The following is a 12,549-nucleotide window of genomic DNA, read 5'->3' on the forward strand; positions in this document are numbered from 1 at the left end:
GTATTTTTATGTACCTAAGTATTAAAAAAATAAGTACTACTACTAATAGTACTTATTTAGTACTACTACTAATAAGTACTAGTACTATTACTATCGGTTTTGTATACCTCAATAAATAAAATTAAATAAACAGTAACCAGGAGCGGCGGTTGCTCAAAGTTATTCGCTTTAACAAAAACAATTGGGCCACTAGAATAAGATGAGATGTAGCAAAATGGAATGGCGGCCAAGTTGCTCCGCGGTGTGGTCAAAATTCAGTATAGCGGAGACGACTGGACTGTACTTGGACTGTTGAACGTTAGGCAACGCTCTTCTTCTTACTTTTACTAACGTTTTTTCCGTGTATAAACGTAAATTGTATTGTAATATGGTTCAAATAGTATTGTAGCTAAACTTTATTCATTATGAAAGTTTTTTTTTGAAATGACGTAATGGACAACATTTCATTTTCTTTACCCTATATTTTTATTAGCTATTCGGAAAGGTTATAAAAAATTAGAGGACCCGTATTTTTTTATTTTGTATATACATTAATTTTTGCATGTTATTTTTAACTTTAAAGTTAATTATTTTAAAACCGGAAGTGACATCACATATACGGCTCAATTTTTATTTTTGTCTATTGCCTTAGTCTCGAAAAAAAACATAAATGACACTAACAAGTGACATTTAAACTTTGTTTACATGCCAACCAACAAATGGGTCATTTTCAAATGACATTGATATTTCTGACGATACAAAGTAGGTACTTATCATGTAAAAAAATAAACAGAAGCATTTTTTCAGCTGTGTAGGCGGTGGCATGCTCTGGGACATATTAAATAGAGGTCATCTCTTTATAAGTACTAACCATTTTATATGATAAATTAAAAAAATAGTCAGAAAGTGTCAGAACAGAATTTATGAAAATGACCCAAATAAACGACTCGATAAAACTTCAACGCTAATCAAAAATGAAAGTGACAGTTACTTTGTTTTTAAATCTATAGGCTTTGATCATCAAAATGCATCGCACCTGATAGATGACGTCATCAGCACTTTTTTACTATTTTATGATTTTCTCGAAAATGATACATCCAAAAAATACAAAAACATTTTTTTTGTGGCCTTGAGAGCTAAATCTCGAAATGGTTTTCGATTTATAGCAGCTTAAGTTTTTTGAAATGTTGTCCATTATATGCTTCTAATAAATACAAAAATCCTGATTGTCAACAAACTATAAGACTTGATAAAACCAAGTCTCTGTAGTCAGCTTTCCTCATTCAGTCAGCGCTACCTGCCGTCAGCGTCGGAACGGCAGGAGGCGCCCCACGCTCAGCACAGGGGGTCGCGGAGCTAGATCAATGGGAATACCGCTAGGTGGCGACTCACCCGCGCCCTACAAGTTTCCTCGCTCAAGTAATATTCGCACTCCCCATGCTGAACAGCTGAGCTGTACCCCCACTACAGCTGGTAGAGGATTCCTCGTGGCAGCGGTGTGATGTATGCCGCTCTTAGGCTCGCATTGCGAGGATTTATGCGCTCGCTCCGTGCGCCGCCGCCCAACTAACGCGAGACTTATTCTGAAATACCGAGTGGATCTTTCTAAAAGTTATAATCGAAATAGCATAGATCATAATTCTTTGGAGCTTTGTATTTTAACGTGTAGCATGATAAAATATGTTATATAATATAAACTTTTATCGCTTATTAAAAACAACTTCTTAGCTCTAACAGTTTCGAAGTATAGTAATGATTCTTGACATTCAACTCGGCGTTGTTCTTCAAGGCGTTATACTATACGCAAATTTTCAAAAGTCTTTGAATAATAGTTGCTCACATTGAGCCCCTGGTCTACACTATACCACTATTGCAACACCCTGTATAGCTCTTCCTATCTTGATGATATCGTTCTTGCCCCCAGAATAAGCATGGGAGAGGGAATTCTAAAATAAGGGCAAATACTTTCGCGTTTTACACCAGACCTCGCGCGGGATGGCAGACAAGCGGTGTCACGTGTTGTAAGAAGAATGTATGGGGTGTAATGTCCATTTTACAAAGCTTTATGTACTAGTACAGGTATATTCTTGTTCTTAGCGGGTCGGTGACAAAAAATACAAGTTTGTCACCGTATAGCATTATACACTAGTGAGCAATGAAATAGTTCCAGTGATGAATAGCACCAAATCCTAATCCTAACTAATATTATAAATGCGAAAGTAACTGTGTCTGTCTGTCTGTCTGTTACTCTTTCACGGCAAAACTACTGGACGGATTTGAATGAAATTTGGAATACATATGGCCTAGACCCTGAAAAAGAACATAGGCTACTTTTTATCCCGGAATTCCCACGGGAAAACTTTTTAAGGGGAAGCGAAGCTCGCGGGAACAGCTAGTTACTTATTACTTATAAACGGAAAAGGCTAGCCTAATGACGATGACGCTGTCGACAACCTAATATTGAAGTACATTTAGCAGCGCATCAGAATATTAGCAACTAAAAAAGTTAATATAGGGTTATTTTTTTAATCAAATGTTTTTAAAAATTAATGGGCTTTTGGTGCCGGCATTTTGTGAGTGGAACTTTTTCATTGCTCGTGAGTGTATTACGTATATGATCTTAAAACATATAGACGTGTTTCATTCTATATTCTGAAGGGGTAAACTTTGTGGCTTTATCGAGTGGAACTTTTGTATATACCTGCCTGTTCCGGTTCAAAAAATGCAGGTTGGTATACTTAATTAGGGTTGGAAATTCACGGAAAATATGTTTTCACGCATTTATATTTGTAAAGGTTAATGACAATTTCTAAAAGAGCTTGAAGCTTCTAGTCAGTGCATAAACCGGGACACAGTTCGGTCACCTATTCTAGATTATTCATTCAGTTTACATACACGTAAGTAACTAGTTACTAAGTCGCAATCCTGAAATCATAAGCCGGGCATTACCCGACTGTGGCCAACCAAACAAGCTTCTTGACTCGCAGTCGGCATGCAAGGAAATACTGAAATTTCTCAAATATAACTCTTAAGTCTGGTTAGGAAGGTGTGCAGTTCAATGGCTAGACAGTGTGAAAGCTTGCCGCAAGGTGTGTTTACGTGTAAGGAATTAGGGGCGTCGAAGCGCTAGCTCTGTGGTTACGGTAGTTTAAAATACCTGACATTGCGTTATTTATTAGGCTACTTTTTAAAATTACCTTGTAATGTAGCAGCTCGGCAGGGGCTGGTCTGGATCACCGGGGAGCGACCCCTGGGCGAATCGACCTGCCTGGCCTCCCCCGAGAGTAGGGGTTGGGTGCTATATTGTAATGTGATACTTACCCTTATGACTAACGTCCCTAGTGCTTAGGGCTGGTACCTACCTAATAACTCTCAATTAATATGTACCGGGAAGCGGTCTTAGACTAGCTCAGCTTGACGCCGGCCTCTGAAGGAGTGCCTGGTCGCTTGGGGGATCTACAATGACCGTGAAGCGGTCCTAGCTATCCTGATCTTGATCCTGAGGCCCCGGGAGGGAAATAACCTCGATAGGTGTACGGGGTGATAATTAATAACACTGATTAAATAGTGTAACACAATTGAGGCGGCACTGGACCCGCTTTATTTACAATCAAGTTAACTTATATATCTAGGGTACTTACAGCTTACGTACTTAATATTAACACACTACACAAATGCACAAATACTTATCACGGTTATTGATATTTATATTGGTCGGGCCCTGAAGGGGCCTACGCGGATGTTTCTATCTTAATAAGGGGAAGGATACAGGGTACAGGAGGTCGGGTGAATACCGGTGGTGCGTGTGGATTTGTTCCAGGGTTTGTGGAGTGTATTTGTGTCGACAAGAATGTGGCTGAAGGCCGGTGTGTATTCAGTGTTTGTATAGTTCGGTACTTACACAGATGCTTTAAACTAGGTGGAGGAACTTTATGTCCATTTAAAAGAATGATGAACTTTCACAGGTTTATTAATTAAACAATTGAGGTTAAATAAAATTTATAGCGCGAGTGCGTGCTTGCCGCGGTACGCGGTAGCTAGTGTCTGGCGGCCTCATTCGCCGCTCGCTCAGGCATCTGACGCGCTCCCCGCGTCCCGCGCCCGCTCCCCGCTAACAGGCTTGTCCATTCTGGGGCCCTTGAAGGTCTTGACGTTCAAGCTTCTACTCTTCCTCTTCACAGGCGCCATCCTTTTCACAGGCGCCATCCTTTTCACAGGCGCCATCCTTTTCACAGGCGCCATCCTTTTCACAGGCGCCATCCTTTTCGCTAGCTCCATCCTCTTCATTCAGCGGTAGAGGGCAGACCTTGTTCAGGGCACGACTTTCAATGCCCTTTGATGTTAGGAAGTCGGCCACTCTACTGATTCCATCAGTACCCGGGTATAGTTTATGCACCCGGGCGAATCTCCACATCAATGGAGGAGTGTTGTCCTCCTTCAAGACGACCATTTCGCCAACTTTGACATCTCTTTGGTGTGAGCGCCACTTCCGTCGGTCTTGCAGCTCCGCTAGGTACTCGGATTTCCACCTTTGCCAGAAGTCTTGCCGTAGCTTCTCTATGTATTCATATCGGTTGGGGTTCTTCAGCGTGACTGGTGGAGATGGAAGCGATGTCAGCGGCTGCCCGACGAGGAAGTGCCCTGGGGTGAGAGGAGAAAGGTCGTGTGGGTCAGATGATAGAGGATAAAGGGGTCGGGAGTTGAGGACTGCTTCTATCTGTGTGAACAGAGTGCTCAACTCCTCGAACGTTAGACTGGCATTGCCCATTATGCGCTTTAGATGAAACTTTGCACGTTTTACATATGACTCCCAAATTCCACCAAATGTTGGTGAGTAAGGGGGATTAAAAATAAATTTTATAGAACTAAACTCGCTATCTAATTTAAGACAGGACCGGTAAACCCTTCGCAACTCATTATTTGCCCCTACAAAGTTAGTTGCATTGTCGCAGTGAATGCTGTGAGGTTTTGATCTTCTAGATATAAATCTGCGAAGACAGAGAATAAATGCAGCTGAACTGAGATCGCTAACTAACTCTAAGTGTATTGCTTTTGTAGTAAAGCAAACAAACAAACAAAGATAGCATTTTGTTATTTTATTACCTCGGCCTTTTTTGCTAGAGATAAAGAACGGTCCTGCAAAATCAACACCACATGTCTGAAAGGGGTAGCATGGAGTTACGCGGCTTGAAGGTAAATTACCCATTAGAGGTTTTACAGTTTCAGCCCGAAGTCTAGTACAAATTACACATTGTCTTACAATTTTTCGCGCTAAAATTCTGCCCGGAATAGGCCAATAATTTTCTCTAAATGAGCAAAGAAGTTGCTGTGGCCCAGCGTGCAAGAGACGTCGGTGCTCGGTTTCCATTAAGAGCTTAGTGAAATGATGCTTGCTATTCAACAACGCAGGATGCTTCTTGTTATAACTTAGATCTGTATGATGAAGCCGTCCACCCACTCTCAGCACGCCGTCACTGTCAATAAAAGGAGACAACGGCAATATTGTTGATTTAGGCTTAAGAGGTTTGTTATTTTTTATGGTTTCAATTTCTTTGGGAAAGGACTCCTTTTGTGCAAGTTTGATTAAGTATGTTAACGAATTATTTATTCTGAATGAATGAATGTACTTTTACTTCTGGTACAGCAACGTTGTCGGTTAAGTTTCTTGGCCATTTATCCTCTTTTTGAAGTAAAAAAGAGGGACCTTGCCACCACAAATTACAATCTTTCAGTTGCGAAGGCTCTACACCTCGTGAGGCTAAATCTGCTGGATTTAGTAAAGTAGGAACATGTCTCCAAATATCTGATGACGTCAGCTCATGTATTTCATTTATTCGATTACATACAAATGAATTAAGATCCCTAGGTTGCATTTTGAGCCAACTAAGAACTACTGTGGAATCGGTCCAATAATATCGTTTAGATATATCACAACGAAGCGATTCTTGAACTCTAGAAGTTAGTCGCGCGCCTATTAGCGCTCCACATAATTCCAAACGCGGAATTGTATTTGGTTTTATGGGTGCGACGCGTGCTTTTGAGGTCATAAGGTGAATCGTTACATTGCCTACACTATCAACGGAACGAGTGTAAACACACGCTCCATAAGCGGCTTGCGATGCGTCGACGAAACAATGCAGTTCCACTGTGACGGAATCTGTGTTCATCGAATGTCGAGGTACTGAGACAGAATTTAAACTACATAAACTTTCTGCTAACCTTTTCCAAGTTTTTGCTATGTCCTCAGGGACTACAGAGTCCCAATCCATCTTCAGCAACCAAAGTTTCTGTAAAAGGAACTTCGCGTTTATTGTACAGGCACTGAGCAAACCTAAAGGATCAAATATTTTACAGGTGTTTGCTAAAATACTACGTTTTGTGAATTTTAAGTCCAGATCAATGTTTACTGAGAACTTTAATTCATCAGTATTGGGAACCCATAATAACCCAAGTATACTGGACTGTTTGTCAAATTTGAGTGATTCTGTCTCTGCTTCAGTTGAAAGAATTTCAGGACAGTTTGTGCGAAATTTATGTATAGGAAAGCATGCCGATGAAAGTGTACTCTTTACAGAATTATAAACATGTAACAATTCATCCTTTTGATTAGATCCAGTAATCATGTCGTCAACGTAGAAATCGTGACGTATTACCTGAGAGACTAATTCATCAGCGCACTCGTCGGCTAACTGATAAAGACATCGGGTACTTAAGAATGGCGCTGCTGAAGTCCCGTACGTTACGGTATTAAGCTGAAGAACTTCTAACGGTTTACTTTCGTCATCCCGCCATAGTATTAATTGTAAATGTCTTTGAGAAGGATTCACTTCTACTTGTCTATAGAAGGCTTGTATATCTCCGCTTAACACATACCTATGTTGTCGAAATCTGATAAGAATATCGAACAACTCATCTTGTACCACTGGGCCACTAAGTTGAATGTCGTTCAATGAAACCCCTGACGTAGATTTAACAGAGGCATGAAAGACCACCCTAAGACGAGTCGATTCACTTTTCTCTCGTATTACCGGGAGATGAGGCATGTAGTATCCAAATTCAGGACGATCTATTCGTGATAAATGACCTTGTTCTTCATATTTGTTAATAAAGTCGCCATACTGTGATTTTAATTCTAAATTTCGCGAGAATTTTCGTTCTAAACTGAAGAAGCGCCTTTTTGCTATTGTGTATGAATCACCCAGAGCAGTTTCAGGATCTTCGCTAAAAGGTATAGTTACTGAAAATCTACCATTATCTAGCCGTTTAGTATTTTCCCGAAAATGATTTTCACAAATGTTATTTTTCAAAAAGTTTTGTTTAATTTGTTGTTTCGATATGGGGGATTCTTCAATTTCCCAGAACTGACTTAATTGATCTGACATTTCCTTACTAAAATTACAGTAAGTTTCATTTTGATTTTTCTTTAAGGAAATTGTAAGTGGTCCCGCAATTAACCAACCAAATTTGGAATTCTGAAGAATGGGTTTATTTTCACCCAACTTTATCTGTCCGGTACTTAATATCTCAAAGAATACTTCTGCACCTAGTAACATGTCAATCTTTGACGGACAGTGAAAACCCGGATCTGCAAGCTGTATTCCGGAAGGTAAGTTCAAAGCCGAAGTGTTTACTTCGACGTTGGGTAGGTAACCCGTAATGTTTGGTATAACTAAACATTTTATGTTTTTATTGAATGAGTTGCTTGACGACGACACATTTATATTACAAAGTTCCCTTAAGTTAAATTGTGAATTATTAACTCCGGATATCCGGATCTTTGATTGTTCCGTTTTTAATCCTAATTTATTTTTCAGCTCCTCAGTAATAAAAGACGATTGACTACCTGCATCAAGTAACGCCCGCGCCTGGTAAGTAGTGTTATCACTTACGTTTTTAATGTTCACTACCGCAGTGCACAAAATTACCTGATTTGTGGTCGACGCGGAAGATGAAGCCGGTAAGGAATGTAAACATTTGTTATCATTTATATTTTGTGTTTGTGATTCGTCAAGTTTAGTAAGGTGCAATAATGAATTATGTCTTTTGTTACAGAAACGACATGGACCTAATTTACATTGTTGTGTGGAATGCCCTTTACGAAGACAATTTTTACACAGTTTTAATCTTGTTGCTTCGATTAGTCTATCTTCTATAGTTAAATCTTTGAACTTGGAACATTCCATTATGCGATGAGATTCGCTACAAAGCGAACACTTCATCGTTTTATTTGCAAAGGATGAAGTTACCAGCGCCCTTGAAGATTTATGAAAAGAATTATTATTCTGATGATTATTTTTTTCCGATTTGTTCGTGTGCATTGTTTCAAGAATATCGGCACGATTGCGTAAGAACAAAATAAAATCGTTCAATGTAGGTAAGTTTGTGAAATTATTTTTATGTTCTTCCCATTTACGGCCTGTTACCGAATCTAATTTGTTAGAAAACAAGTATATAATTAACACATCCCAATGGTCAGTATGCTGTCCTAACGTTTCTAGTGACCTTAGATTTTTAGAAATATGATCGACGAGGAATCGAATTGCCTTGTGAGATTCCCGACTAAGGGGTTCTATTGAGAATAAGGATTTTAAGTGATTGTTGATGAGAATTTTCTCATTATTATACCTATCTTTCAGTAACTGCCATGCTACTTTGTAGTTAACAGATGTAACCTCTATAGACTTCACTGCGACAAGAGCACTATCCTGCAGGGATGATTTTAGATAATGAAACTTGTTTATGTCTGGTATTGATTCATTTTGGTTAATCAAGGAGTCGAACGTATCCCTAAATTCAAGCCACTTAAGATAATCACCGTTAAAAGTAGGCAATTTGATTATAGGTAGCTGTATGTGGTTATTAGGTTGATAACTACATTCACTTCCGTGTTGAGACGTTTTCTTTGCATTTACAAAAATATCGTCTCCTTGATTTGACGATTCAATGATGATCTGAGCTGAAGATATGAGTGAGTAAAATCTATTTTCGATGCTATAGCGTTCTTTTGATTGTTCTTCGTCATTAGATAGAACTTCTATTTCAATTTGCAATGCGTCGAAGTCAGAGAAGAGTGATTCTAACTTTTGTAAACGTAAAGATAATTCTTTAACGTCCGCTTTCTGAAGGTCAGTGGTAGGTATTTGACTAATTACAGCCAAATAATCCTTAAAAACTGTTAATCGCCCCTTTATAGAACTTCTTTTTCTTATTAACTGTTTAAGTGATGTATCCTCAGCCTCAGATAACACCATTTCTTTCTCAGTACCAGTCATGACAATTAAAAAATTAATTTAACCAGATAAGTTGAATTGAGTAAAGTTATTGAGTAGGTAAATGAGTATACAGAGTTACCGATCCTGCTTTGAGTGTATGTTGCTCCACCGCGCCGTCAGCTGACGCGGCACCGTTGTTTTCACGGTCAAGGTCGCTGGCGGCGCTGCAACACGCACGAGACAGTAGCTACACTAGCCACGCGCCGCGGCGCGCCGTGAATGTGTGCGTTGCGGCCGCTCGATGATCGATCAGATCGATTTTTCCTGAAATTAGTCGGCAAACTACTTAAAGCAATGCAATCACTAGGTATTAAAATGAAAAAAGGGACAACTTGGTCATTTTGATACTTAAATATAATAGGTAAGTAACGTGGGGAAAGTTATGACAAAGCCTTTTGAAAAGTAGGTACAATTTTAGAGCAACTTTCAGCTATAATGTAGGTATGTTATGTCAGCTGTGTCATTTATTGAACTTAAGCTGCGTATGTTATAAGTTACTACCAAATAAGTTGAGTCCAGTGGATGACTTGCTAAGCGTAACCGTTAGATAGTAGTACCTAGATAGGTATCATTTACAGTATGTTTATTTACAGTGTACTTATAGTGCTTAAGCTGAAAGCATAAATAAGCTCGGCTAACGGGAATTAAAATAATTATGTAGGTACTTATTGTTAAAAGGTAAGTAAGCGCTTAGTTGGTAGGTATTTAAATACCTACATTAAATAACTAAAGATGCGTTAGCGTTGTTGCATTTGCGCAATAAAGCTATAAGTAATGTATGGAAGGTACTAAATTAATACAATACCTATTCCCAAACCACAATTACATTTAGATGGAATTCAAAGAATCACACGAGCAACGTTGCAAAGCGGTTGATGTTTTTTATTTAGGTACGTAAGTATGTATGTAGTAGGTAGGTATAACAAATGCAGTGTCTTTTGACTAAAGCTGCGTTTGTTTGCTAATGATTACGTTAAATAATTAACTAAAATGCGCAATTAGAGTTTTATGAAATTAGGTGGATGTATATCACCTAAGAAATTATGAATGTAATGTTATCAGAATGTTACAAATGCAGTGTCATTTGACTAAAGCTACATTTGCATGAAAAAATAACATTATTAATGTTTAATTAAATTGCTACAGACGCGTAGTGCTTGTATAAGCAATGATGAATAGACTTTGCAATGTTGAAAACAACTTAAGATGCAAAGTTTGATGAGATTACTAGCTGATTAAGCCACGTTACGAGTTAGGACGCAACAATGATCACACTCAAGAATTGGAAAAAGAGGAAGGAAATATAGGAAGCGGGCACTCGCCTGACTTGCGTCTCGATGCGTGGAACGCTCCTGGCAATGGATGGCAGCTGCGTGTCCCTGATCGCTCCGATTTTCCTTTGGCTGGTCCGTCTTCTTTCCAATATGGCGTGCAGTCACGTCTCCGGCAGCGATGTTACGACGTTCGCGAATTAGTTTTCGAGTCTTGTCTTATGGTCGCCAGATTGGAGGAACTTTATGTCCATTTAAAAGAATGATGAACTTTCACAGGTTTATTAATTAAACAATTGAGGTTAAATAAAATTTATAGCGCGAGTGCGTGCTTGCCGCGGTACGCGGTAGCTAGTGTCTGGCGGCCTCATTCGCCGCTCGCTCAGGCATCTGACGCGCTCCCCGCGTCCCGCGCCCGCTCCCCGCTAACAGGCTTGTCCACTAGGCAACCCAGGCATCCATGTACGTATCCGGGGGACCTCGGTCCGCTAATTAGGCAGCCCACTGTGTCGGGTCTAGTCGGGTATACGGATGCTTTAAACTAGGCACCCCAGGCATCCATATATCCGAGAGACCTCGGTCCGTTGAGCAACCTACCTCGCGGGGAGACCGGTGTTGTGAGATTAGTGTGCGTGAATAGATTACTTGAATAGATATGGGTGCGGGGAGGGATCTCGGGAACGGAATGATCACTCGTCGGAATAGGAGGTGGCGAATGGTCCTCTAGCGGCGGTCCGGCGGCTATTTATAGGCGGGTCGCCCCGCGCCCCTTGTATTCTCCGGAGTCGTCTGTGTGGTGCCCCGCCTCGTCTCGCACACGCCGGGCGCTCTTGTGGCTGCGGTGTGAGGGTAGGTGTGTTGGACGGTTGGTTTGTAACGGCTCGTTACATTCTCCCCCCTCAGCAGAAGAATTTTTACCTGGTAAAAATTCACAGGTCATGTAGATACATACAAGGAAAAATTAAGAGAACGGTGCATGTACTGGTGCATTTGTTTACAAACGGGTTCCTACTGTATCATCTGGATTCAGGATATATTTTATTTACTTAGATATTTATATCAGGTTAATTTTACACAGTATAATATTATTAGCTTTGGTAAAAAACAAGTTACACGGTATTGTCCATGAGCATTTCATCCCTGCTTGGTGCCGGTAAGTTCGGACGGAAACGGTATATTATATTCGGGATTCTTTTCTACATAAAAGATGTGAATATTTTGTTTTTTACAAGACATGAGCAAGGATAAAATGCATGGTTGGTTTTACTTACATTGTAGGCTATGTGTATATAACTTATTGTGTACTGATATACATTTTCCTGTTAATTACATTAGGTATACGGTTTCAGCTTTACGGTTTTAAATTGTTTACATATCAAATAAATTAAAATTTATACGGCATGTGCCCTTGCGCTGAAATTTACTCGGATACTCGGTCGGTTTGACACTTGACATTGACTTGACAACTAAAATTCTAACCTGTGTACGTTCACAGAGTAACGTATTGGGCTGCGTTCAAAAATTTACAATCTTTATTCTAAGTCTGAGCAAAATTTTACTTGCGACTTTGATGCAATAAGGTGGATGTTATACGTTTAACATGTCTGTGTGTCTATTATTTACTTATATTATATTATACTACGGACGGACGGTGTAAAATGTGTGCATTTGCGTTTACATTTTTACCTATTTCTATATTTTTAACACAGATTGCGGTTTTACGGTTGTATATCTATAATTAAATTACAAATTATACATAATAAAATTTATACGGTACGGTACGGAATGACTAGGTCATAAATATAAAAATGTTTAAACTTTTTATGGCTATTTGTCTTCAATCTTCATTATGTTGATGATTGAGGGTAGGTTTGGAATAATCGGTTCGTTCGGCATCGCATGAGTACCGCGGCTAGGCACATCTGGCGATGGGTGATGACGTAGTCGGTAGGTTATTACTGCTTCGGTTCGGTGGAATTTGGTTGCAGCGAGTTTGATAACGATGATTTTAGTCGTTCTTTATACTT

The 12,549-nt window shown here is 39.6% G+C and overlaps 1 protein-coding gene and 1 long non-coding RNA gene across 2 annotated transcripts; both read right to left on the reverse strand.

Annotated features, from left to right (window-relative positions):
- Positions 1 to 5,579: 5,579 nt before the first annotated feature.
- LOC119692704 lies at positions 5,580 to 9,968 on the reverse strand. Its single transcript, XM_038114117.2, has 2 exons — positions 6,328 to 9,968; positions 5,580 to 6,102 (listed from the first exon to the last, which is right to left on the reverse strand). The coding sequence occupies exons 1-2, from the start codon at positions 9,249 to 9,251 to the stop codon at positions 5,580 to 5,582; spliced, it is 3,447 nt and encodes a 1,148-aa protein (XP_037970045.2). The 5' UTR covers positions 9,252 to 9,968.
- A 1,434-nt stretch (positions 9,969 to 11,402) lies between these two features.
- On the reverse strand, positions 11,403 to 11,945 carry LOC125489766. Its single transcript, XR_007267227.1, has 2 exons — positions 11,794 to 11,945; positions 11,403 to 11,440 (listed from the first exon to the last, which is right to left on the reverse strand). It is a non-coding gene; the product is annotated as an uncharacterized LOC125489766 (long non-coding RNA).
- Positions 11,946 to 12,549: the final 604 nt, after the last annotated feature.

Source organism: Plutella xylostella, chromosome 17 (genome assembly GCF_932276165.1).
Source record: "Plutella xylostella chromosome 17, ilPluXylo3.1, whole genome shotgun sequence".
Taxonomy (NCBI): domain Eukaryota; kingdom Metazoa; phylum Arthropoda; class Insecta; order Lepidoptera; family Plutellidae; genus Plutella; species Plutella xylostella.